Source organism: Macrobrachium nipponense, chromosome 16, assembly GCF_015104395.2.
Source record: "Macrobrachium nipponense isolate FS-2020 chromosome 16, ASM1510439v2, whole genome shotgun sequence".
Lineage (NCBI taxonomy): Eukaryota > Metazoa > Arthropoda > Malacostraca > Decapoda > Palaemonidae > Macrobrachium > Macrobrachium nipponense.
In genome coordinates this window covers 91,997,047-92,024,193 of record NC_087209.1, presented here as the reverse complement: position 1 = coordinate 92,024,193, position 27,147 = coordinate 91,997,047, and the positions used below count along the sequence as shown (strand labels likewise).

At 46.2% G+C, this 27,147-nt stretch overlaps 1 protein-coding gene across 1 annotated transcript in view; it reads right to left on the bottom strand.

Moving 5' to 3' along the window:
• LOC135195402 (uncharacterized) overlaps nucleotides 1–27,147 on the bottom strand; it is a 118,822-nt gene that overhangs the window by 55,481 nt on the left and 36,194 nt on the right. The window contains 1 exon segment of the mRNA XM_064221658.1: nucleotides 16,472–16,601. Coding sequence (XP_064077728.1) covers nucleotides 16,472–16,601 — 130 coding nt within the window.

Here is a 27,147-nt window from a genome sequence, read left to right as displayed (position 1 = left end):
ATGTAGTGACCAGCAAAAGTGTCCCCTGGAGAGAATCTAAGCCACTTATCTGTGGATTTAAACACACATGGAACTGTCTGAAATATTGGCAACAGCACCAAAATAAGATGCATGTTGATAGAAAATCTGACCCTTTTTCTTGTTATTGCATAAAAATCTTTATCAGTTGTGAAACTATGTATAATTGATTTAGAATTCTGCATAATGTTAATGATGATATTTGATATCTGTAATGGGAGAAATGGTTTTATCTCTGTTATAAATTTTGCAGATATGTGGAGATTAAACACGTGGGTGGAGGACCCAGCACCCCACCAGAGAGCTCTGATCATTTTGGAAATACTATAGGTTTTATCATTAACATCATTTATTTAATCAGGAACACACTGTAATGTTATACATAATAAAATGACTCTCATTAAATTATGGCATGGGTTTTATATTAATACTTATTTAGCAAATGTTAATCAGAATAAATTGCAGTTTTGCCCTTCTCAGATCTGACCATTCATCTTTATTTATGACAAATAAAAAGTCTGAAATTACCCAAATAACACTTAAGAAGTTATCACACAGAAATACCCCAAAATCACTAAAGTTCCATGTTGACACAGCAAAATTCTGTATTATGCAAGGTAAATATCCTACTGTAATATAAAATTAGAAAAGGATATAAGATTAATAATTCTCAAGTTGTCAGCAACTTAAGTTCAAAAATAAATTCATCCATTTTTGGCAGACTTAGCACCACAAAATGATATGAAATACAAATATTAAAATAAGAAAACCTCAGAATACAAAATTAAAATGTATGTAATTTGAAAAAGGAGCTCAGAATAATTGAATAGTGCTTTCTGTGAAAAAGACTGATACTTAATATACAAAATTACTAATCATAAAATTCCATATAAAAATATCTATTTATCTTGTCAGAGTAAATACAGGTCTTGAAAGAAGTACCAATTAGCTCTGTCCATTACAAAAAATTAAACCCCATACATACATAATCTACTGAACTTGAAAACTCTTGTTTGTTACCAGGATAGTATGTATATGGGTGAAATTAACAGAGAAGCACAATTCAAGAAGTGAACATGAAAAATTTTTTTCTTAAAATGAAAAATTTCTACGACAATTTGTATTTTTCATAGCTACAAACCTGAGGTCTTAACAATAGGATAATTTCTAGCGCCTAGCTGGATCTGGTAAAGAAGTAGATGAAAGCAAGGAATCTTGTGGTATCTGGCAACGTATGCGTAGATCGGGTGAAGAGTGGTCAAACTCCGAACATCTACGCCAGTCTTTCCCAACTCAGGATGACTGAACAAAAAGAGGGGCGGCTAGAGGCGGGCAGTATAACGTTAAGACTTCAGGTTTGTAGCTATGAAAAATACAAATTGTCTGGAAAATTTGTCATTTGTTCATACGCAAACAAACCCTCGGTCTTAACAATAGGATAGACTCATACTTGGAGGGAGGTATAAGACATCCTAGACTGGCTGAGGGCCTACCCGCCAGTCGAGCTCTCAAAAGAAATAGTTCTTAGAGAGGGACTGAAGCCCATTGAGAAGCTAGATACACTAAAATCTAACCACTCAGAACCTGAGAGACATACAATGATATATGGGATAACCATTGTATAGGGAACCAAAGAAAAACTGTGACTGTCCAAAAAACAAACCAGTGCACTAGGGTTTGGGTTTGTAGTACTCCAGACTCCTCCTTGCCCAGGAGCGGAGCCTATGCTGCTAAATAGTGGGTAAGATACTGAATACTGCACGACCACACTACAAGTATGACTACCTCACTCACCTGTATCAGACCAGTCGAGCAAATAACGTGTCAATTCCTTAAACCGCTCAAAGGAAGAAGGAAAGGTACAAGAGAAAGGAGGCAAGCCAACTCACTCATTCTCTCATCCACACAATCATCTTAGGTAAGATACAAAGGTGCCCCATTAAGGGCAACTATGAGTTACACAACCTGTTGGGCAGCCACCACAGGACCCAGGGAAAATGTGTCCATAGATCTGTGGGCAACATCCTTAAGATAGAAAGAGGTGAACGTGGACTGGTGTAACCAAGTACCAGCACTCAGCACTCTATGTACAGCCAAGTTCTTTTTGAAAGCCAGAGAGGGACCAATACCCCTAACGTCATGTGCTCTAGCCTGCACAGACGTGGCGATGGAATCGTCAAGAGTCAAGTATGTCTATCTGATGACTTCCCATATCCAAAAAGAGATAGTATTCTTAGACACCTCTTTCTTCGTAGCCTGTACTGACAAAATGCCTGAGGCAGCCAGGTCTAAGGTGCCGAGTCCTTTTAAGATAGTAACGCAGGGCCCGGACAGAGCACAACAAAAGCGCTTGAGCATCACCACCCACAAAGTCAGTCAGTGAGGGAATGGAGAACGAAGTGAACCTGTCATCATGCATCGAGGGATTTTGGGTCTTGGCCACGAACTCCGGAACAAATTCGAAGGGCACTGACTTCCAACCCCTGGTGTGCTTCGCCTCATAACTCAGACCATGAAGCTCTCCTACCCTTTTGGAAGATGCCAAAGCCAAAAGGAAAACTGTCTTAAGTGTCAGGTTCCTATCAGATGAGCGGCGCAAGGGCTCATATGGGCTCTAAGACAAGCTCTTAAGCACCAGGGAAACATCCCACGTTGGAGGCTTGAGCTCTCTAGGAAGACAACTGCTCAAACCCCTTAACTAGCAGGGAAAGTTCCCAGGAAGAGGAGACGTCGATACCCTTCAGGCGTAACACCAAACTCAGAACCGCCCTGTAGCCTCTAATAGCAGACACAGACAAACATTTCTCGTCTCTGAGGAAGGTTAAAAAGTCTGCTATTCGCTGAATAGAGGTCGCGAGTGGAGAAAAACCCTGTTTACGACACCAATCACAGTAGATCGCCCATTTGCCTTGGTAAACCGCAGAGGTTGACTTCCTAAGACTGCTAGACATGTGCCCAGCTGACTTCTGAGAAAAGCTTCTCTCTCGGAGGAGATAGTTGATAGCCTCCAACCGTGAAGAGACAGGGAATCTATTGACTAGTGGAAACTTTCTGCATGGGGCTGACACAGGAGATGCCACCAAGGCGGAATCTCCCTCGGAATCTCCGACAACAACGATAGCAGATCTGGAAACCATTCCGCCTGAGTGCCACAGAGGGGCCACCAGAGTCATTCTGAGACCCTGTGAACCCAACAGCCTGTTCAGAACCTGACGAATCAAACAAAACAGAGGGAAAGCATACACCTCCAGGTTGTCCCAGGGATGTTGGAATGCATCTTCTGCCAATGCCAAGGGATCTGGGACCACTGAGCAGAACACTTCCAGCTTCCTGTTGTAACGTGTCGCCAAAAGGTCCAGCACGGGTCTCCCCAAAATCTGGAAAAGCCTGTCCACCACCACTTGATGAAGGGACCACTCTCTACCTAAGATCTGATCCCGGTGACCGAGTTTGTCTGTGACCACGTTCCGTTTCCCTGGGATATAACTGGCTGAAAGCTCTACCGAATTGCTAATTGCCCACTGGTGAAGCTCGACGGTCAAGGCATGAAGCTGCCTGAGAAACTAAGCCTCCCCTGTTTTGTTCACGTAGGCTTACCGCACCGTGGTTGTTGTCCGACATGAGAACGACAGTGACCCTCTACTTCTTCTTCTTCCCAGCTTGTTCCCATTTTTATATGGGGTCGCCGTTTCGGATGAGCCGTTTCCATCTATTTCTATCTGTGCTTCTGCCTCATCCATTCCCCTCCCATTTAAGTCCTCCTCTCACACAGTCCTCCCATCTCTTTCTTGGTCTCCCTCTTTTTCTTCTTCCTTGCACCTCCACCCCCATATATGTCTCCCAGCGTGGTCCTCATCTCTCCTCAACAGGTGTCCATACCATCTCAGCCTCCCCTCCTGCACTTTCTTTGTATACTTCCACCACCTTAGTTGACCCCCTTATGTAGTCATTTCTGATCCTATCCACTCTTGTTACCCCAGACATCCACCTAAGCATTCTCATTTCTGCCACATCCATCTTCTTCTGCTCTGCTTTTCTCATGCTTGCTGTTTCCGTACCATACAGCATTGCTGTTCTTACACACCGTCTTGTGAAATTTTCCTTTTGAACCTAAGCGCACTCTTTTGTCACAAAGAAACTCCCGAGGCCGCTCTCCAGTTGTTCCAGCCTGCCTGTACCCGATGTTTTACTTCTTCTTCCTTATACTTCCTCCAGCGTTAACGAAAAGATCCCCAAATACTTAAACTTATCAACTCTCCTTATTTGCTCTCCACCAAGCTGAATACTTTCTCTATCATCCCCCTCAGTGGTGGTACACACATATTCTGTCTTGGATCTACTTATTCTCATTCCTCTGTCCTCCAGTACTTGTCTCCATCTTTCCAATTTCATTTTCCAGATCTTCCCTGCTCTCTGCACACAGAAACAATATCATCCGCATACAATATGTTCCATGGTACTGTCTCCCTTACTTCCTTCCTATTATAACATCCATCACTATGTTAAAGATAAATGGGCTCAGAGCCGACCCCTGGTGTAATCCTACTCTCACCTCAAAACCTTCTGTCTCCCCAACACTGCTCCTCACTCTGGTAAATACATTCCGGTACATCTCTTGTATCAATCGCACATACTTCTCTGGCACCATCTTCTCCCTCAGGCTCCTCCATACCTCTTGTCTCGGGACTCGGTCATAAGCCTTTTCAAGGTCAATGAATACCATATGTAGGTCCCTTTGTCTTTCCCCAAATTTCTCTATTATTTGCCTCAGACAAAATATACCATCTGTTGTTCCCCTTCCCTTCATAAATCCCATCTGCTCTTTACCTATTTGTACTTCTTCTCTCAGTCTAGCATCTATCATCCTTTCCAGTATCTTCAAAGTGTGGGACATCAATTTAATGCCCCTATAATTACCACACTCTTGGACATCGCCTTTCCCTTTAAAAATTGGGATCAATATACTCCCACGCCACTCATTTGGTATCTTTTCCTGTTCAAGAATCTTTATCATAAGATCGTACAGTATATCCACTCCTTCATCTCCTAATGCTTTCCATGCCTCCACCGGGATCATGTCTGGTCCGGTTGCCTTCCCATTCTTCATCTTCTTCAGTGCACCCTCTACCATCCCCCAAAACTCCTTCAGACACAGGAAAGCCGCCTTCAACTCCAAGACATTGATATGCTGCTGCTTGTCCTCTAAACCCCAAACCCCTGAAGCGATGAGGCCGCCTAAGTGCGCGCCCCAACCTGTGAGGGAGGCGTCCGTGAACAGAAGGAAGTCCGGAGGGAGAGAGCGCAAAGGGACGCCCTTCAATAGATTCTGGTCGTCCAACCACCAACGAAGGTCCTCTCTCTTTCAAAGACAGTGGGACCATAAACAGGGGAGAGTCCCCCGCCGGAGACCAGAATTCCCCCAGTCTCAATTGCAGAGACCGCAGATGAAGACGCCCATGAGGGACTGGCTTCTCCAGGGAAGACAACACTCCCAGAAGAACCTGCCACTGATGAGCTAACTGATGCGACTTTGAGAGGAAGTTGCGTGCCAAAGCCCACAACTTCTCCAATCTCTGATCCAACGGGAAAACACTCGCCACTGTCGTATCGATGACCATGCCCAGGTAGAGAATCCTTTGAGAAGGTACGAGGTTCGACTTTTCCTGGTTGACTAAAATGCCCAGGTCCAGGCAGAACCGAAGAAGACGATCCCTGTCTTGCAGCAGCTTTTCCCTGGAAACTGCCAAGACCAACCAATCGTTGAGATACCTCAGCAAACGGATCCCCTGAGCATAGGCCCAACTTGAAACGAGAGAGAAGACCATTGTGAACACTTGAGGGGCTGTGGTCAACCCGAAGCACAGAACTTTGAACTCGAAGATCTTGCCCGCCAGAGAGAAGCGAAGAAACTTCCTGGACGTGGGATGAACAGGGATTTGGAAGTATGCGTCCTTCAAGTCTATCGAAAGCATGAAGTCGCCTTCCCTCACGGCTGCCAACACCAAGTGCGGGGTCTCCATCTTGAACCATGTCTTTCTGATGAAGCGATTCAAGGTGGATAAGTCGATCACAGGCCTCCACCCTCCCCATGCCTTGGGCACCAAGATGATGTGACTGTAAAACCCCGGGGACGGACACACTACTTCCGCTATCGAATCCTTGTCCAGCATCTTCTGCACCTCCTCATGAAGAGCCAAGAACTTCAGAGAATCTGGTGGATACATCTTCCTGAGCTGCGGCTTGTCCGACAGAGGAGGAGAGAAGTCGAATGGCAACAGGTATCCCACCCGAAGGACATCTACCACCCACTTCTCCGCCCCATAACACTGCCACTTGGCCCAATGGCCGGCCAGGCACCCCCCACCCGTGGTGCAGGAAAGGGAGAGGCGCCCAACCTACCGACGGCCCCCTTGACCTCTGCTCCTAGGGCCTCTTCTTGGTTTAAAGGAACGAGAGCGAAAGGGGCGTTGATCCTGAGACTTGGGCTGTGACGAACGGGAAGGCCCTGCCATACTCGAGGTCCTCGATGGCCTACCAGGGGAACGATCTCCTCGATTGCTGCTGGACCGGGAGAGGATGGGGGCCCAAACGTCTCCGGGGGAGGGGCTCTGATTTAGACACAACCAGGTGCACCAGGCGGTCCTTGGTGTCAGCCCGACGTCGGTCAATCGCATTGTCGAGTTCAGTTCTTGGAAACAAAAATTACGATTCTAACAAGTCACCGTTCCTCAAGGCCAGCAAAGACTCGGTGTCCAGCGACCTCTCCATCCTAGACAAAGCCACGTCCCTTCTAACCACAAGAAGATTAGCCCATAAATTGGCACCGAGGTGAGCCAAATAAGAAAATGCCTTTCCCCGGATTGCAAAAGACTGGCAAGCGAGATGGCACTCATGGCACTCACCAACCCATCAGGGGACCTGTCAGAAGCTATCTTGGCAATCACCACAGACCAGAGATCCATCCAAGAAACTGTCTGCAACATGGAGGCCGCCGTAGATTCCAAGGCTAAGGCGTCTTGTGGAGATAAGGATGGAGCCACTGACCTCACCTGTTCCAAAGTCAAACCCGGCTTCAGGCGAATGACGTCTAGGTTAAGGTGGTGTAACAACAAAAATGCAGAGCTCGTAGCATAGTACTTCCTATGTCTTGTGAGAGGTGGGGGTAGGAGTTTGGTAGAGCCTCTAGAGCGAAGTGAACCGTCCCGGTCAGAAACAGAGGCGTTAACCTTCTGCAAGACCGACTGAACGTGCCCTGACAAAGGCAGCTGGAGAGACTATTTGGGGTCCTGAGCAGCTCCCACCAAGGCTTCCAAGCAAGATGGAGTGTAGGACGACCGATCCCGAGTCCTACTTTCTAAATTGTTGAACCCACGAATGAGATCAACAATCTCCGAAAAGGAAGACAGAAACTCCTGCATGTCCCATTCTTCCTTCTGGCACCGGCGACCGACAACAAGGAGGATGTGTAGCCTCCTCTAATGCGTTTTCTTCACCATAAATCACAGAAAGGTTAGTAGGCAAACAGTCTGAAATCTCTACTAGCCTATCTGGGCTGGGTCCAAACGTCAGCCTCCGAGACGGACCCACTGAAACATTAGGCACATCACTTACCTCAACAGGCGACTCCAGACGGCCATGAACGGACATGGGCGTGGCGGCCGTACGTACGTGAGATGGGGGAAAGGGGCTCGAGCACATCGAGATGTAACTGAGAATCCCTTATAGTGTTTAAGACTTGGAAGCAAGCAAACACTCTGGCTGCAACCACCTCCTTGTTCTAACTTCCTTCAACCTCTTGACAGCGCCTCCAGGTCTTTACAGCAACGAATAGGCCTAAAAGAAGAAGGGGGACTACCATCACATGCACGGACAGGGGAGGTTGCCACACACTCGCGATGTGCAAGGACGGGGTGGGGGGGTTGGACGTACGAGGTTCGGGGCGGGCGAAGCAACCCCTGCAGAACACACATCACTAAACTGCCCGAAATCACAGCACTCTCGGGAACACGGTCCCGTGCTGTTCCTCCCTCGGTGGCGAAGGAAAGGGCAAGTCCTTAGCCTTCCAATGCCTAACACGCCCACGAGGCGTTAGAGGTGGGAAGAGGGAGAGGGGAGACAGCACCAGCTTTCTTATGCACACTCTTCTCGGAAGGCAGGGACGAAGCAACGCGTTTTCCTACCAGTCCTCCAAACCGATAGGGCAGCCAAATTCACATCTAAAACACAGTCCAGCCTCTGAAGCACCGCCTGGGCATATGAGCTCAGACTGATGTGCAGAGAAGCTCCGAAGACAAGGAAGGGAGATGTTTCGGAACTGGGCGGCAGAGATGACGTATGTCTAAGAGAGGCGGCTCGGAGCAACTGGAAGATAAACGTCATCTATGAGAGTGACATCATAAGGCGGCGGTGATGTCACGACCTCCCTCTGAGCGAGAGGGAAAGAGACGCCACTGGCAGAAGGAATACACAAAGATGGGCCCCGTGACGACAACAACGGGGCTGACGCCATAGTACACTCCAAGACAAGGCGGCGCAGACACCGTGGAGCAATACAAGACGGCCGCTGCTCCCTCCCTTTGGAGACAAGGCCTGGAGGGGGGGATGGCCTGGCTGGACTGGGGGGAGGGGGGGGGGGTTGTGCGAGCCTCCTCAAAATGCGCTAGCAACCCCCCTAAGGACGGGGTACCCCCCTAGCCCAAGCGTCTTCCAAATCGCCGCCATTTTGGACGCCTCCGACTCTGGAAGGAAAAGAATGATGAAAAAACCTCACCCTTCTCTGGAAACGAAAAAACTCCAGAAGAAGAGAGGCTACATTACAAATAATACCCTGGCAACCTCCCAATACTTCCATCGACGAGTCAACGAAGAAAGGAAGGGAGAAGCGGGGTAACGCTACAAAGGGGGTGACTACTGCGGAAGACGAAAAAACATCAGGAAATAGGAGTACGTCAAAGCCCTCCCAAGAAGAAGAGTGGAGACTCTCCGACGTTCCCTCTTACCATAAAACTTCCTCCACTGCTCCAAAGGCCATGCCCGGCATTCCGTACAAGGATTCGTAATCGTCAAAATGATATTGTTATTTTACAATAAGTTTTTGTACATACTTACCTGGCAGGACATATACTTAGCTTACGTCTCTGACGTCACGACAGAATTCAAACCTCGCGGCTAACGCGACAGGTAGGTCAGGTGATCTACCTTACCTTCCGCTGGGAAGCGGGTGTAAGAACCAACATACCTTTCTTGCAAGATTTTTTCTCTCTTATACCTGTCTCCTGGGGGAGGGGAGGCTGGGCGGGTGCCATCATCGTATATGTCTGCCAGGTAAGTATGTACAAAACTTTATTGTAAAATAACAATATCATTTTTGTACATGAACTTTCCTGTCAGACATATACTTAGCTGATTGACACCCTTGGTGGAGGTACAAGACAGAAAATAACAAAGAAAAGGTAAACAACACCTGTTTGTAGGATAAAAATAACCTTGGTTCTTACCTGTTTTAGGCTGAAGACTTCATAGATACTGTCTATTAGTCTGCATAGCCATAAGAGCTACAGCGAGGGCGTGACCTACAGCTGAAAAGACTCTTTGGGTCTACTAACGGGACTTGATATCCGCTTACTTAGTAGAATCCAAGTCGGATCATGTCAATGGGGGTTCGCCCTCTTCTATGACAGAACCTGACCACTACCAACGCAGGGAGCTTCAAACCAAATCCGATCACCTAACCAAACTAAAGTTATTAGTATTACGAAACGAAAAGATGCCTACCTGCATCCTTTTTCATACAACCATATGAACTCAATTAACAAAAACAAGGAAAAAACTACTAAGGATATGTTCCAGCTCCCTGACCCAGCACCGAATCCGCCGATACGTACGGGCCTAACGCGAAAGCACTCGTCATACGTAATACTGACGTCTTTTAGGTAGTGGTTGGCGAATACTGAATTACATCTCCAGAATGTAGTTTTCATCAGATTCTGAAGAGACATATTCTTCTTAAAGGCCAATGAAGTGGCAATTGCTCTCACTTCATGAGCTTGACTTTTAGGAGCTTGAAATGTTCTTCATTACAAGATCTATGTGCTTCTTTCACAACACTTCTAATGAAGAAAGACAGCGCATTTTTCGACAATGGTCTGCTGGGTCCTTTACCGAGCACCATAGTCCTGTCCTCAATGCCCTTAAGGGTTTTCTTCTTCTGAAGGTAGTATTTTAAACTCCTAACAGGGCAAAGAGTTCTTTCAGTTCTTCCCCTACTAGGGTAGATAAACCACGAACCTCAAAGTTCCTTGGCCAAGGATTTGAGGGGTTCTCATTTTTTGCTAAAAACGAAGAAGGAAGGAAGGAACAAACCACGGAATCTCCTTTGAAACCTACCCTTCCTTCTAGGGCATGAATCTCACTACCCTTTTAGCGGATGCTAAAGCCATGAGAAAGAGAGCTTTCCTCGTGAGATCTTTGAAGGAGCTAAATGTGGTGGTTCAAACCTACCGGACCTCAGGAAACGAAGAACACATCTAGATTCCAACTTGGAACTTCGTTCGAAGTTTTTCTTGGAAGATTCAAAAGATCTTAATAGATCATGAAGATCTTTGTTATTCGAAAAGATCTAAATTCTATGTCTGAACACCGCAGCCAGCCTGCTTCGGTATCCTTTGATAGTAGATACTGCCAAACCGCATTTTTCTCGGAGGAAAACTAGGAAATCTGCTATCTGAGTCACAGAGGTACTGGAAGAGGAAAACTTCTGGTTCCTGCACCACCGGCGAAAGACGTCCCACTTCGACTGGTAGACTTTAAGGGTCGAAGGTCTTCTAGCTGAGGCGATAGCCTTAGCAGCTTTTGTCGAAAACCCCTTCGCTCTGACCAGACTTTTGACAGTCGAAAGCCAGTCAGATTGAGAGCGGGGAGGTTTCTGTGATACCTGTCGAATGGGGTTTGTTTGAGCAAATCTTGTCTTGTGGAAGTGCTCTTGGAAAGTCACCAACCATTCCAGTACCTCTGTGAACCAATCTTGGGCGGGCCAGAACGGAGCTACTAGCGTCATTCTTGTCATCTCCGAGATAGCAAATTTCTTGAGGGTTTGTCCCAGTACTTTGAAGGGGGAAAGGCGTAGACGTCTAGACCTGTCCAATCTGGAGAAACGCATCCACTGATACTGCTCCTGGGTCTGAGATCGGGGAGCAGTAAAGTTCGATTCTTGCGTTCTTTGCTGTTGCAAAGAGATCGATGTGAGGTCTGCCCCATCTTCTCCACAGGTCTTGGCATACCTCTGAGTGGAGGGTCCACTCGGAAGGCAGGAGCTGATTCTTCCTGCTCAGGAGATCGGCCCTGACGTTCCTTTCTCCCTGTACGAATCTGGTGAGAAGACTGATCTTCCTTGTTTGAGACCCACAGCAGAAGATCCCTTGCTGTTTCGTACAGGGAGAAGGAATGCGTCACCCCCCTGTTTTTTGATGTACGCCAAGGCTGTTTGTGTTGTCCGAATTGACCTGCACTACTGCATTTTGGACGTGGGCTCGAAGGCTTTCAATGCCATCCAAACTGCCATCAACTCTTTCTTGTTGATGTGCCAGGACACCTGATCCCCCTTCCAGGTGGCCTGACACTTCTCTTGTCCCGAGCGTCGCTCCCCAACCTGCTTCCGATGCGTCGGAAAACACACATGGCTGGGGTTCGGCATGTAAAGAGACATTCCTTTCCACAAAACGAAGTGGGTTGTTCCACCACCGAAGGTCTCTCTTGATTCCCCTTGAGATCTTGAAGGAGAACTCCAGATCTAGGGAGAGACGCCTCCAGTTCTGGTATAGGAAGAACTGTAGAGGCCTGAGATGCAACCTTCCTAGAGAAACGAATTGCTCCAACGAGGAGAGTGTCCCTAGCAGACTCATCCACTCCCTCGCTGTGCATGCATCTTTCTCTAGGAAGGTCGTTATTTTTCTCGTAGCAACGAGCTATCCTCTCTGGCGACTGGAAAAGCCCGAAAAGCCAGAGAAGCTATCCGAATCCCCAGATAGATCGCTCTTGAGTGGGGATTAATTGAGACTTCTGGAAGTTCACCAGAAGTCCCAGAGAACTTGCCAATGTAAGGTCTTTTGAAGGTCCTCCAGACATCTTTCTTGAGACTCTGCTCTGATAAGCCAGTCGTCGAGATAAAGCGACACCCTCACTCCCTCCCAAATGTAGCCACTGCGCCACGTTTTTCATTAACCCCGTGAAGACTTGGGGTGCAGTCGATGGCCGAAGCCACAAGGCCTTGAATTGGAAGATGTTTCCTCCCATCATGAATCGTAGATACTTCCGTGAAGAAGGATGGATCGGCACATGAAAGTAAGCGTCCTGAAGGTCTAGAGACACCATCCAGTCCCCTGGACGAAGAGCCGCTAACACTGAGGAAGTTTGTCTCCATGGCGAACTTCCTCTTTTCCACAAAAGACGTTCAGGGCGCTTACATCCAACACCGGTCTCCATCCTCCTGAGTTCTTCGGAACTAGGAAAAAGTCTGTTGTAAAAGCCCGCAGAGCGGGGATCTTTCACTAGTTCTATAGCCTCCTTCTCTAGCATGAGATCTACTGCTAGAGAAAGGGCTTGATTCACGATGGGATCCTTGTACTTGGCTACCAACTCCCTCGGAGTTGTCGTCAATGGTGGTCTTGACGAGAAGGGAATGAGGTATCCTTTGCTGACAATCGATAGGGACCAATTGTCTGCCCCTTTGTGGGCCCAGACGTTGGCAAATTTCAGTAGTCTGGCACCCACTGATGCTGGAGTCCTTGATCGCTATTTCTTCCCTCTGACTGACCTAGAGAAGGTTTTACCTCTCTTAAAAGGTCTAGTTCCTCTGGTTGCAGAACCTCTGACAGCGGGTCCTCCTCGAAAGGGCTCCTGTCTCAGAGGAGTCTCTTTCTGGCCTTGGGTTGGAAGGCAAGAGCGAGGTTTCCTGGCTGCCTGGGCTAACATGTCCTGAGTAGCCTTAGCTGAAAGGGCACTCGAGACATCTTGAATAATCTTCTTGGGGAACAGAAGAGGAGAGAGTTGAGCATACATAAGCGAGGCCCTTTGCGCATGTGAAAACTGCCTTCGTGAGAAACGAACAGTAGACAGATCGTTTCTTAATCATCCAGCTCCAACAGTGAGGAGACTTCACTCGATCCGTCTCTCACTGCTTTATCCATGCAAGTGAGGACGCAGTTAAGATCTTCAGGAGACAGAGAATCTGGGGTCTAGGTCTTATTAGCCAGAACACCTAAAGACCAATCTAGGAGTTGAAAACTTCCAGGACTCGGAACATTCCCTTCAGTAGGTGGTCAAGTTCGTTCATTCCCCCACGTAGTCTTGGCGGACAAGAGGGCGGAACGACGAGCAGAATCCACCAATGAAGAGAAGTCCGAGTCCGCAGACGAAGGGAGAGCGAGGCCTAAAGGTTCTCCCGATTCGTACCAGAATCCCAATCTGCCAGTCAGTTTAGACGGAGGGAAAGAAAAAACCGTCTTCCCTTTCTCTTCCTTAGAAAGGAGCCATTCCCCAAACCTCTAAGTGCCTTCTTCATGGAAACAGTAGGTTTCATCCTTACACAAGACGAAACCTTCGACGTCTTCGAAGTGGAGAATAACAAAGAGGAGAAGGAGGAGCCACAGGAGAAAGGATATCTCCAAACTCTTGCAGGAGTAACTCTGTCAGCCTCTTATAGGAGAACAGAGGAGTCTTTTTGGTCCTTCTTCTTCTGAGGGGTCCTGTTCTTCCTGAGCTGAAGAGCCCTCATGATCCTTAGAGGCGCGACTATTCTTAAAAGAGTCTCTAGAGGAAGTAAGACGTATACGTCTTGGAGACAAAGCTTCAGAAAAGTGTCTACTTGCAACATCCTTCTTGTCTGGAGGAGTGCGTTTCCCAGATTCTTGGGAGCCTAACAGAGTAAGTCGGCTGTCAGGCGCAGAGCGCTGTTTGAAGAAGAACTTCTATCAGGCTCTTGGCGGCCTATCCAAAGGAGAGCGGCTACCCAGGCGAACAGCGCCTGCCATACGAGAAGCGCCTATCAGGCTCTTGGCGCCTGAACCGAGGCGAGAGGTATCTCTGGCGACGAGCGCCTACTAGGTGAGCGCCTACAAGGGAGAGAGCGCCTGCTAGGCTCTCGGCGCCTGACTCTAGGCGAGTGAAAGTCAGGAGAAGAGCGCCTGCCAGGAGAAACGCGCCTAACAAGCTCTTGACGCCTGTCCAGCGAAGGGCGCCTGTCCGATTTAGGGCGCTTGTCAACCGTAGAGTGGAGGCGAGACGAGGAGGCGGCTACTAGGCGCGTAGCGCCTACTAGGCTCTTGGCGCCTGTCAAGGGGAGCGATCCTGTCTCGAGAAGAGCGTCTGTAGGGTGAAGATCTCCTACGCGCAGTTTGCTCCTTGTCCGAAGGAGAAACCTGTCTGTCAGGCGAATGGCGCTTGGACGCCGATGTGATCTTGTCCGAAGCAGAAAGTCTCCTGCGAGAATCCGAACGCACAGGTGAGCGCGCCGCTTCCGTCGAATAGCGAGAGTCAGGAGAGGGGAGAGCCTGGACTTCTTTACAGGAAGTGAGACGTCCTTCCTACGACTAGAAGCCACGCAAAGAGAGCCAGCCAGAGCCGAAATCTGCGCCTGAAGGTTAGCCAACACCCTTGCAGGAGAATTCACAACTCGTGAACAGGTGACGAGGCTCGATCTCCGCTCGGGGAACGATACTCCTGAGATCTCTTACGCTTCTTCGCTTCCACCTCAGGCTCTTCCGAAAAAACTTCAGGGCTGGAAGGACGGGCGCAGGGAGCGTTCCATCTCTCTTCGAAGGGCGCGAGGCTTCCGAAGAGCTCCATCCTCGTTTTAGGAGAAGGCGAAGGCGAAGACGAGAAGCATTGGCGCAAATTTCTCTCTTGGAGCGATCCAAGGTAGCCTGGGAACGATCAACAGGTAGCTACCAAGGGACGCCTGACCGTTGGGGATGCTCCCTACCTTCCTGCGGCTTTCGACTTTCCTCCTCCACTGGGACTGGGAGTCTGGAAGAGGTCTAGGCCTGGAAGCATTAGGGAGCCGATCAGACGCACCCTCCACTGCACTGGGTTCACTGCACAAATCACTATTGGAATCACTCTTACCTTCTAATTGTTTGATTTTCCTCTCCATACTGCGAATGGTGGCTTTCATGGAGGCCACTTCCGAAGGCGCATCTTCGGCTTCGGTGCAGGGAGCAGGAGCTGAAACTGACAAAGGAGCTACTTCTAAAACAGGATTATCTATATCCAACTCGCTAATACGAGATCTACTACTGCTCCTGGAAGAAGCTTTCCTAACTTTATCCTTTTCAAGCTTCCTCAAGTAGGAAGACAAAGACTTCCATTCATCCTCATTCAGCTTTTCACATTCATTACAAGGATTATTAAAGGTGCATTCATTCCCTCTACACTTCAAACATACCGTGTGAGGTCTACCGCAGCTTTCGGTAGCCTCACCTTACACTCAGTCATACAACAAACTCTAAACATAGCAGTTTTCTTAGTATCAACATCAGACATCATGAATCCAAGAAAAATCCAAAGAAAAGTCCAATAACTGTCCACAAATCGCGAATGCCAGGCCAAAAGATCGGGTACTTCACCAAAAGTCCGCAGAAACAATCCAGGGCGAAAACGAGAAAAGAATCCAACTGTCAAGAGGTACCGACAACAGGTGTGGTCGACACCGACGACAGAAAAAATCTGGCAAGAAAGGTATGTTGGTTCTTACACCCGCTTCCAGCGGCGGGTAAGGTAGATCACCTGACCTACCTGTCGCGTTAGCCGCGAGTTTTGAATTCTGTCGTGACGTCAGAGACGTAAGCTAAGTATATGTCTGACAGGAAAGTTCATGTACAAAAATTAAAACGGCACCTACTGCAAGTAATGTGAGGGTCCGTCGCTGACAAAGCCAAGAAACGAGAACACGGAAATCCAGGAATTCCGGGGCACCAACGCTGACGTCGAGAAGGAGCAGAAGCCATAATATTAGGCAAAAACACACACATACACACAAAAGGAATGAAACGGGCAAAAACCGGGAAAAGGCCAAGAGAGGAAAAAACCCACTCTTGTCCCAAGGCGGTAAAGAAAAGACGCGTAGATGTTCGGTGTTTGACCACTCTTCACCCGATCTATGCATGCGTTGCCAGATACCACACGATTCCTTGCTTTCATATATACTTCTTTACCGGATCCAGTTAGGCGCTAGAAATTATCCTATATTTGAGACCGAGGGTTTGTTCGTGTATGAACAATGTGCGACAACTGCACATTGCCTCCTACTTGATTTTGATAGTATACAGCCATTTCAAGGAAGAACACAAGCTTCACTATACATACAAGTTTTCAAGCAGTCATAAATTCATGGTGCTTTTAAATTTCAAAATATTAATGATTAGTTGATGATTAGCCCAAGAGCTCCATAAACACTAACATGGTAATGGCCAATTATAGCACTGTCTGGTCGTCCAGCATCCATTAGCTGCCACTGGCCCTGTGGTCCAATAACAGCAAGACATGAGGATAACCCAGGCATAAATCGTAAAAATGTTGTGGGGCCACAGCTCTCAAGGAAGAGAAAACTTCATCATTCTAAGATCAAACACCATAACAAACTGATCTGGGACGACTGACACATTCTGTAAAATTAAGAAAATTTAGTTAAAGGAGATAACCACTACATTCAGAATTTTTTTTAAAAAGAACTATTTTAAATATTTTTTTGTCACATATTTTCATTAGGATAAAATTTTGAATTATTTGGAACGTCTTAATCTCAATAAATTACTTTAATTCTCATGACCATTTAGAATTATAAAAATGCCAAGGTAAACAATGATGAATCAAAAACATTAAATGACTGCTGAAATAAAATGATGCTGCTGGTTTAGAAGTCTGGCTCTGGATTAAAGCTACTTTACACATCCATTTAACATAAGTAACCCCTGAACTCAACAGACCTCAACATCACTCAAACTTTACAAATGAGCATCATAATTACGGTGATTTTTGCTAGGCTACCTTTAAGACATGATGCAGTTCGCCCATATATGTCTTAAACCAGTGGCGCCTGTTATGATGGATTATTATTAAACATCAATATCAGCAAACTCAAAACTACTATATGTAGTAGTAGTAGTAGTAGTAGTAGTAGTAGTAGTAGGTAGTAGTAGTAGTAGTAGTAGTGGTAGTAGTAGTAGTAGTAGTAGTAGTAGTATAAAGAACAGATTTTCAAAACTCAAGTGTAAAATAAAATACAAAAATAAAAAATGAACCAACAGGCTGAGGGAGGGCTAAGATTACGAGAAAGAACGAAGAACACGACCAGCAGGTAAATGTGGTAAGGAATGAAAAAAATTCATAAGTTGCAACAGAGAGAGAGAGAGAGAGAGAGAGAGAGAGAGAGAGAGAGAGAGAGAGAGAGAGAGAGTAGGAGAGGAGGAGGAGGAGGAGGAGGAGGAGGAGGAGGAGGAGGAGGAGGGAGAAATCTTTTCTTGACAGACACATAGAAAGCGAGAGACAGAGAGGAGGAGAGGAGGAGAGGAGAGGAGGAGGAGGAGGAGGAGGAAAGCAGATAAGTACAACAGTCACTGTTTATTTATGGTATATCTTGAGGATTTGTTATTTTCTTTTTTGAACTAATAATGATGATTTCAAAATGAAAATATTGAAATAAAGTGCTCTCTAAGAACAGACAAACATTCAATAATTGGCAGGAAACTATAAGAATTGTAATTAGCTTTGGGCAATGGGGAGAATGGAATAATGGAATACTATATAATTTAGGCCAAAGGCCAAGCACTGGGACCTATGAGGTCATTCAGCACTGAAAAGGATGAGATAGAAAGGTTGAAAGGTGTGTAACAGGAGGAAAACCTCACAGTTGCATTATGAAACAATTGTTAGTTTTTGTTTATATGGTGTTTTTTTACATTTCAATCGGAACCAGTGGTTATTCAGCAGCGGGACCAACGGCTTTACGTGACTTCTGAACCATGTCGAGAGTTAACTTCTATCACCAGAAATATACATCTCTCACTCCTCAATGGAATGGCCGAGAATCGAACTCGCGACCACCAAGGTGGGATGCCAACACCATACCAACCCCGCCACTGAGGCACTAAACAATTGTTAGATGATGGAAAGTAAGAAGGAAGAAAGAGAACATGAAGAGACATGAACGGAGGTACAGTAAAATGAATGAAAGGGGGTACAGCTAGGGGCCAAATGGACGCTGAAAAGATCCTTAACTAATACCTACAGTGCACCACATGAGGTGCACTGCAGGTACTACGTACCCTCTATGGGGGAAAAAGGGTAGAGAAATAAAATTTAAAAAATAGCTTGTTTAGTATCCAATGATAAACATGATATTGTCATAATACAATAAAGTTTGTTCATACTTACCTGACAGATATATATAAAGTGGACCCCCCGTATTCGCGTTCTCCAGATTCGCGGACTCACACATTCGCGGATTTCTCTCAGGAACGTTTCCCTGCATTATTCGCAGAAAATTCGCGCATTCGAGGTATTTTTCTATGATAAATATCCACAAATTCATGTTTTTATTTATGAATTTCATCATAAAATGCACTTTTTTTGTGATAAAACTTAAAAAACCATGTAGGAAAATTTTTAGTGGGTTTTTCTTGAGTTTTAACTAACAAAATAGGCTGTTTTAAGCATTTTTAAAGGGGTTCCAAACATTCGCGGGTTCTAACTATTCACGGGGGGGTCTGGTACGCATCCCCCGCGAATACGGGGGGACCACTGTATAGCTGTATTCTCTGACGACCGACAGAATTTCAAAACTCCCGGCAAACGCAGTGGTCGGCCAGGTGGTTAGTACCCATTCCCGTCGCTGGGAGGCGGATATCAGGAACCATTCCCATTTTCTATTCAGATTTTCTATACCACTGTCCCCTGAGGGGAGGTGGGTGGGTACTTGATTATATATATCTGTCAGGTAAGTATGAACAAACTTTATTGTATCATGACAATATCATTTTGTTCATGACAGTTACCTGCCAGATATATATATAGCTGACTCCCACCATTGGAGGTGGGAAGGGACAGAATAGAAGGATTTTGGAAACACATAACATGCAGATAATTGACATCTTGGTTCCTTACCTGTTAGCATAGCTGACTTCGTGATTACTGTCACCTAAGTCTGCTTCTGCTTTACTAGAATTTCCAGCAAGGTAGTGACCTGTATAGCTGGACAGTTCTAGATGATCTGTCAACGGGAGCGTGACCACAATGCGACTAGACCATATTGACCATACTCTGAGGACAACGAAGCATAACAAATACCACCTGACCTAGCCCAACTAAAGTTAGTCCCATAACTTTTAGGCTAATTAAAGGGAAGTCCGCCTCAAGCGGCCAACCCTACAACCATAAAAAACAAAACCATAATTAAAATCACACACATCCATTTTCTAAAGGACGGGGTTCGTGCTGCTTCTCGTCCCCCAATACTGTATCTGCGGAAATGTATGGTCCAAGCGAGTAGTAGTTCTCATATGTCGCCTTCACATCTCTGAGGTAGTGTGAAGCGAACACAGAGTTGCTTCGCCAAAATGTGGCACTCAGGATATCACTGAGTGCCATATTTTTCTGAAAAGCTACCGAAGTAGCTACAGCCTAACTTCGTGAGCATTAACTTTCAGAAGTTTAAGATCACCATCTGTTGCAGGACGAAAAAATGAGCTTCCCTGATGGTGCTTCTTAAGAAGAACGCTAGGGGCGTTTCTTAGACATTGGTAATTCTGGCCTCCTGACGGAACACCACAGGTTTGTCCGACGGGCCTCTACATTTGTTTTGTTTTTGGCCAGATATTTGAGAGCTCTGACAGGGCACAGAACTCTCTCTGGCTCTCGTCCGATGATCTCTGATAACCCCTTGATATCAAAGCTTTTAGGCCAGGGGTTGGACGGGTTCTCATTCTTAGCTAAGAACGAGGGACTCGGCGAACACACTGCATTGTGTTCTCTGAAACCCACATGCTTACTCATAGCTTGAATTTCACTAACCATCTTCGCTGTTGCCAGAGCGGTTAGGAAACAGCTTTTATAGTTACGTCTTTCAAAGAGGCAGCATGCATAGGTTCAAATGGGGCTTGACATTAGAAACTTTAAGACAATATCCAAGTTACCATGAGGGAATCTTGTTTTCGTGGAACTTTTGAGGTTTCGAAGGACCTCAAAAGATCGTGAAGATCCTTATCATTCGATAAATCCAAGCCTCTTGTGTCGGAAGACCGTTGGACAAAACATGCTTTGTAGCCTTTAATCGTGGGCACTGAAAAAGTTTGTCTATTCCTAGATGTAGGGAGGAAATCAGCAATCTGGCTAACCAGAGGTTGTGGAGGAGGAAATATTTTTCCTTCTTACACCATCTTCTGAAGACAGGCCACTTCGATTGGTAAACGGCTTGAAAGGATGTTCTTCTAGCGTTGGCAATAGCTCTTGCCACCGATCTTGAAAAACCTCTCGCTCTGGCCAACTTTTCGATAGTCTGAATGCAGTCAGACTCAGAGCGGAGAGGTTTCTGTGATACCTCTCGAAGTGGGGCTGTCTGAGTAGATAGATTTTTTCTGGAAGTCCTTGGGAAGTCCCACCAGAAATGACATGGCCTCTGTGAACCAGTTCGCTTGCAGGCCAAAAGGGGGCGATCAGCGTCATTCTTGTTCCTTCCGACGCCGCAAACTTCCGGTGGATTACCTCTCCCAGGAGTTGAATGTGGAAAGGCGTAGAGATCCATCCCTTCCAATTTTCCAAAGGCATGGCATCTATCGCTATTGCTCCTGGGTTCGAGAACCGAGAGCATTGTAAAGAAAAATAGGAAGCCTCTTTGTTTTTGCTGTCGCGAAAGAGGTCTACCAATGGGCGTCCCCAAAGCTTCCATCAACTCTTTGCAAACCTCTGGATGGAGAGTCCATTCTTTTGGTTTGAATGCAGTTGATGTTGACGGCTGAGAAGGTGGCTTGCACGGACGTTCTGCTGTCCTGAAACGAATCTCGTCAGGATCGTTATATTTTTTCTTATTTTCGCCCAAAGTAAGATTTCTCTCGCTATCCCGAAACAGGGACCAAGATTGAGTCCCTCCCTGTTATTTGATATACGCTAGAGCCGTGGTGTTGTCCGAGTTGATTTGTACAATTCGTCCCACAATCCTTGATTCAAAGAATTGAAGAGCCAATCGAATTGCTTCTAATTCCTTGAGGTTTATGTGCCAGGACCTCTGTTCCCCTCTCCAGAGGCCTGACACTTCCTCCTCCCCCAGTGTTGCTCCCCAGCCCGTCATGGACGCGTCTGAGAACAACACTAGGTCGGGGCTCAGAACTTTGAGGGACATTCCTTCTGATAGCTTGACGGGATCGAACCACCACTTCAAATGATCTTTGACCGACTGAGGGATTCTCAAAATCTCGTCTAGGTCTTCCTTGTTCTTCCAGTTGTCTACTAAGAAAAACTGGAGTTGTCTGAGGTGCAGTCTTCCCAGGGAAACAAATTTCTCCAGCGAGGAAATGGTCCCCAGCAGACTCATCCATTCCCTCGCCGAGCATATTTCCTTCTCTAAGAAGACCGATACTTTTTCTAAGCATTTCAGCCGACGTTCCATGGATGGAAAAGCTTGAAAAGCCACTGAATCCATCTGAATCCCCAAGATTACACGATGGACTGGTGTAGGAATCAGATGGGACTTCTCGAAGTTGACAAGAAGGCCTAGTGCCTCCGTCAGCTGTAATGTCGTGTGAAGGTCCTCCAGACACTTTTCCTTTGATGACGACCGGATCAGCCAATCGTCTAAGTAGAGTGAGACTCTTATCTTCGAAAGGTGGAGCCATCTTGCTACATTTCGCATCAGAAGCGTGAATATCATAGGAGCTGTACTCAGCCCGAAGCAGAGAGCTCTGAATTGGAAGACCTGTCCTTTCAAGACGAACCTGAGGAACTTCCTGGACCGAGGATGGATCGGAACATGGAAGTAGGCGTCTTGGAGATCCAAGGACACCATCCAATCTCCTGGTCTCAGGATGCTAAAACAGACTGTGCAGTTTCCATCTTGAATTTTACTTTCCTTACGAAAAGATTCAGCCTGCTCACGTCTAGGACAGGTCTCCATCCCCCCGACTGCTTCGGAACCAGGAATAACCTGTTGTAGAAGCCCGGGGAGTTCAAAGATACAACTCTTTCTACCGCTCTCTTTTCCAACATTTGATCCAAAAGATCAAGCAAGATCTGTTGCTTTGAAGTCTGGTAAGAGGGCGATAGGTCTATCGGTTCCATGCTTAATGGAGGCTTTGAGAGAAACGGGTGGATCTTGTAACCTTTTCTCGATCACTTCGAGTGACCAAGAGTTCGCACCTCTTATCCCTCTGCTTCTGCGAAGAGAGTGAGTCTCGCCCCGACCGGTGCCTGAAACCCCGATAAGTCATTTCTTTCCCCTGGTCTTTGAGGTGGCTCTGCCCCTAGGGAAACTCCTCCCTCGAGTAGAGGCTCTCAAGGAAGCCCTTCCACGAAAGGGCTTATAATTCTTCCTGGAAGCTTGTGTGATTCGGGAAGATATCTGGTCAGTAGGACGTTTCGAAGACCTAGATAATAGGTCCTGCATCGCTCTTTCTTGGAGATTAACTGACAAGTCCTTTATCATCGATTGAGGAAAAAGATGAGCAGAAAAGGGGGCGAACAAGTTCTGCTTTCTGTGCAGGCGACACTGACTTAGCTGTGAAGCTACAGTAAAGTGCGCGTTTCTTAAGGACTCCCGACGCGAAATGTGATGCCAGTTCGTCGGAGCCATCCCTTACTGCCCTGTCCATACATGATAATATACTCGATAAATCCTCCAAGGAAATTGAATCTGGACTTCTAGACTTCACATCTAAGACCCCCAAACACCAATCCAGGAAGTTAAAAACTTCTAGTGTTTTGTAAATTCCTCTGAGATGGTGGTCTATTTCTGACATCGTCCAGGATACTTTTGTTGATGGAAGGTAAGATCTTCTAGGTGCGTCCACTAAGTTGGCGAAATCACCTTGGGCAGAAGAAGGGATTCTTAAACCTGCTTCTTCCTCTGTTTCATACCACTTCCCTGATCTTCGAGAGCGAAGTGGCCATCTTAACGAAGTTTGGAGTCTTTCTTGCCTTCAATGAAGTTAGCTGCGAAGGCAGAGAGAGAGGGACTGGAGCTTGAAACTTGTTGGGAAACAAGTCTTTTAAGGGGCGAGTTAAAGTTTTATAGTCCGCAGAGGATGAAGTTGCAGGTTCCTCCTCATCCTCCGGGCCAGGATCGCTTGACGATTCCTCTTCTTCCAAGGGAGACGCAGGTGTGTCCTGGATCGAGTGAGAAGATACTGAAGTGTTACCTCCCTTTTGTAACCGAAGTCTTGTACTCGAACTAAATTTTGAAGAGGAGACCCGGGTACGTTCTCCTATCAATCTTGAGTTTCTCTCCAGCTTTTCCAAACGAACGTCATACGGAGCGTTCTGGATAACTTTCTCTTGGCGAGCACCCATGTTGTAGTTTCTACGAAGACTTTGAAGCATAGGGCGCTTACACTTCTGACGAGCGTCCTGCTCCATTCTCTCTAGGGTGTCTCTACGCGTAGGACGCCTAGCATCCTCAAAAGCGTCCTCATTTGCGTCCTGGAGAGCGTCCTGATGTGAAGGACGACGAGCGCCCTTAAAATTTCCTTGACTTATAGGACACCTAGCGTCCTCAAAAGCGTCCTCACTTGCGTCCTGACGTGATGGACGTCTTGTCAAAGCATCTTTAAATCGATTTAGAGTTGTAGAACGCCTAGCGTCCTCATCTGCGTCCTGACGTGATGGACGTCGTGTCAAAGCTTCTTTAATTCGATCTTGAGTTGTAGGACGGCCTAGCGTCCTCAAAAGAACGTTCCGTCATGCTGCGTACCTCAATATCTGTAAACATTGTCATTAACTTTTAACGTTCGTTCATTATCTTCTGAACCAAGCAATTGCAAGTTCCTAGTCTAGCAAAACCCGACGTTTTGTGACACTGGAGCGTCCCAGAGAAGCGTCCTCACGAAGCATCCTGAAAAGCGTCCTGACAAGCAAAGGCAATTTCTTTGTTTGTTGAAATATCTCTCCTCCTGTTCTTGAAAACCATGATTATTTTCTTCCAACTCGACGTCGGAGCGAGCCTTCTGAACGTTCTTCGACTCTTGGTAAAGACGACGGCTGCCTGTGCGACATCTAGTGTCTTTGTCTCTTTCACCGATACTTCTAGAGACTCTATCAACAGGAGTGCTTGCGTGTTCCTGAATGAGTCGATGAAGTCTAGAAGGCGACGAATCAGGAGAGGACGAAGAACGAAGAGAAGAATAAGGAGAACACCTAGATTTCTTGACAGGTAGCCATAGATCTTTCTTACAACGACGTGATCTTGCTTCTTTCTTGGCGAAAACGCATCTAAATGTTTGTTGAATCGCTACTAGGGTCTTTTGGATGGTGAAGATCCATGTGAAGGAATGATCCATTGAGAAGAAGATGGGCAAGGGGACGCCTTCTTCCTTCTCTCCGGACTCGAATCAGGACGCTCAGAAAGCGTCCTGAATCTCTTCTGTGGGATACTGTCTTCGAAGTCTTCCGGGGAAGAACAAAGCGTAAATCGAGGCGGAGGACGCTATCGATCTCCCGATGAAGCGTCCTCTTCCGTAAGACCTTTCCTAAGAGGGCGAGAAAGACGATGGCCGCCTGTGCGACATCTCACGTCCTCCTTACCCCTCTCGATTGGACAGGCCTTCCGAGAGTCCCACCCGAGATGAGGTGAGGACGTCTCGGAGGAAGAGAAGCACTCTTTCAAGATTCGAGCTTGCGCACGATCTTTGGCAGCCTGGGATGCGTCCTCAGGTTCTGCCAAAGGGACGCCAGACCGGTGTTTAGTTTCCGTAACCCTCCTTCGGCTTTCGACATGTCCATTCCCTGTGTTCTGGGAGTCCGACAGAGGTCTCAACCTAGAGGCATTATAGGACCGATCTGACGCCCCCTCCACATCACTAGGGGCACCAACACTATCACTACAGTTTTGCACATTAGATTGTAGCACGAGCATTTTCGATTCAAGGTTCCGAATCGATTCCATAATTGTAGTAAGGGCATTCCCTTCTGTAGCGATCACTTCCTTGCCCGAAGGCCAAATTACAGGGTTAGGCGTAACAGGTTCTACAGTTAGGTTAGACTGGGGAACTTTAGCCCCTTGACTTTTGACAGAAGCACTCCTGGAGGAAGACCTCCTAATTCTGTCACGCTCAAGCCTACGAATGTAAGATTCATACGCCTTCCATTCAATATTAGTCAAAACCTCACATTCTTTGCACCTATCATCCAACAAGCAAACATGCCCTCTACAATTCATGCATACTGTGTGAGGATCTACTGAGGCTTTCGGTAGCCTCACCTTACACTCTTCTACCCCACACACTCTGAAACTAGTAGAACTAGATCCAGACATCTCAATTCTAAGAATAGTCAAAAGCAAATTCAAATCCAAACCACAATAGCGTATGCCAAGTCACAAAGCCAAGTCCGAAACCAAAAGACAATCAAAATACTCAGGTGACAAATGGAGTTTTCTAAATCCTAAGCAGAGGTACTGGAAACAGGTGTTTACAATACCGGCGACAGAGAAAATCTGAATAGAAAATGGGAATGGTTCCTGATATCCGCCTCCCAGCGGCGGGAATGGGTACTAACCACCTGGCTGACCACTGCGTTTGCCGGGAGTTTTGAAATTCTGTCGGTCGTCAGAGAATACAGCTATATATATATCTGGCAGGTAAGTGTCATGAACAAATGTTACTTTTGCTTGTCGTTGTGCTCGTTATATACACCAGTAACGTACATTTATCACAAATAATAGCAGTAGGTACATGCAGATAACTGAAGAAGGTAAATAAAAACCAATATCTATTGGAATTGACACTATTTATGACAGCTCATTTGGACTATCCATCTCAGTGTCCGGGCTTGTATCTAGACGGCAATGACTTGCTGCAGACTTATAGTGGCAGTAACATTAAAGATTGGTATTTCAAATCCAAATAAGACTTTCATCATCTACAGTAGAACCTAAACTAGTCTCTTTCAAATATGTGTGCTATGTTCACAGATAGAAATAAGGTATTCAGCGAATATGAGATTTGGCAGGAATTATGGAAAAATATAAATGACCCACCAAAAAACTGCTATCAGCTTTACAGAAGTGTGAAAAAATGTTGTTTCCAAATATACACATGCTGCTCCGAATTGGAGTGACAATGCCAATCACAACAGCAACAGCAGAACAATCTTTTTCAACACTGAGAAGATTGAAAACTATCTCAGAACAACTATGACTGCTGACAGACTTTCTAACTTAGCTATTATCCATGTGCATAGGGATATTGAAAAAAGTGCAGAGGATGTGACTTGATAAGTTTGCTTTAGAGGGCAAACATTGACCAGGAAATGCTTTACCCAGTTTACCATTTGTGAAACATGTCAATTAAATAGGTTGTGCCAAATATGTATCTTTCTTTTTTACTTTACTGGTATATTATGGGCATTGCTTTATTTGCTTAAACTACTCTGCAGTATGCAACTAATGCAAGTGTAGCAGATAATCTAACATTTGTGGTAAAGAATGGTATGAATGATCTATATTTCATTTTTGATCAATAGGTATTCTCTAACTATTGAAACTGGAATGTATTATATATCCCAATTTCAGTCAATCTGTAACTGGTTTCCATCTAACAAGAATAATTATTGGTTACAGGTTTTTCATATTAACTACCATAAAAGTACAACTAACCCCAGACACCCTAGCTTATTGCCTCGTGCCTTCGATGCTTGCTGCCCCTACACTTTAACACACAGCAACCCCCTTTCCTAAATCCTGGATCTGCTACTGTCTTAAACTGAATGATAAATATAACGAGTAGTTCAGTTTTTTGCTAATTTTGCTAGAAATTATATGGAATTAACGATAGCTGTGGATATCTTGAACGTTCAGAAGGACAAACACCATAAGCATCTGAGAAGTTAAGGGGCTAATGTTCGTCAGTAAAACTCTTTAAAAATGGTTCCAATCTT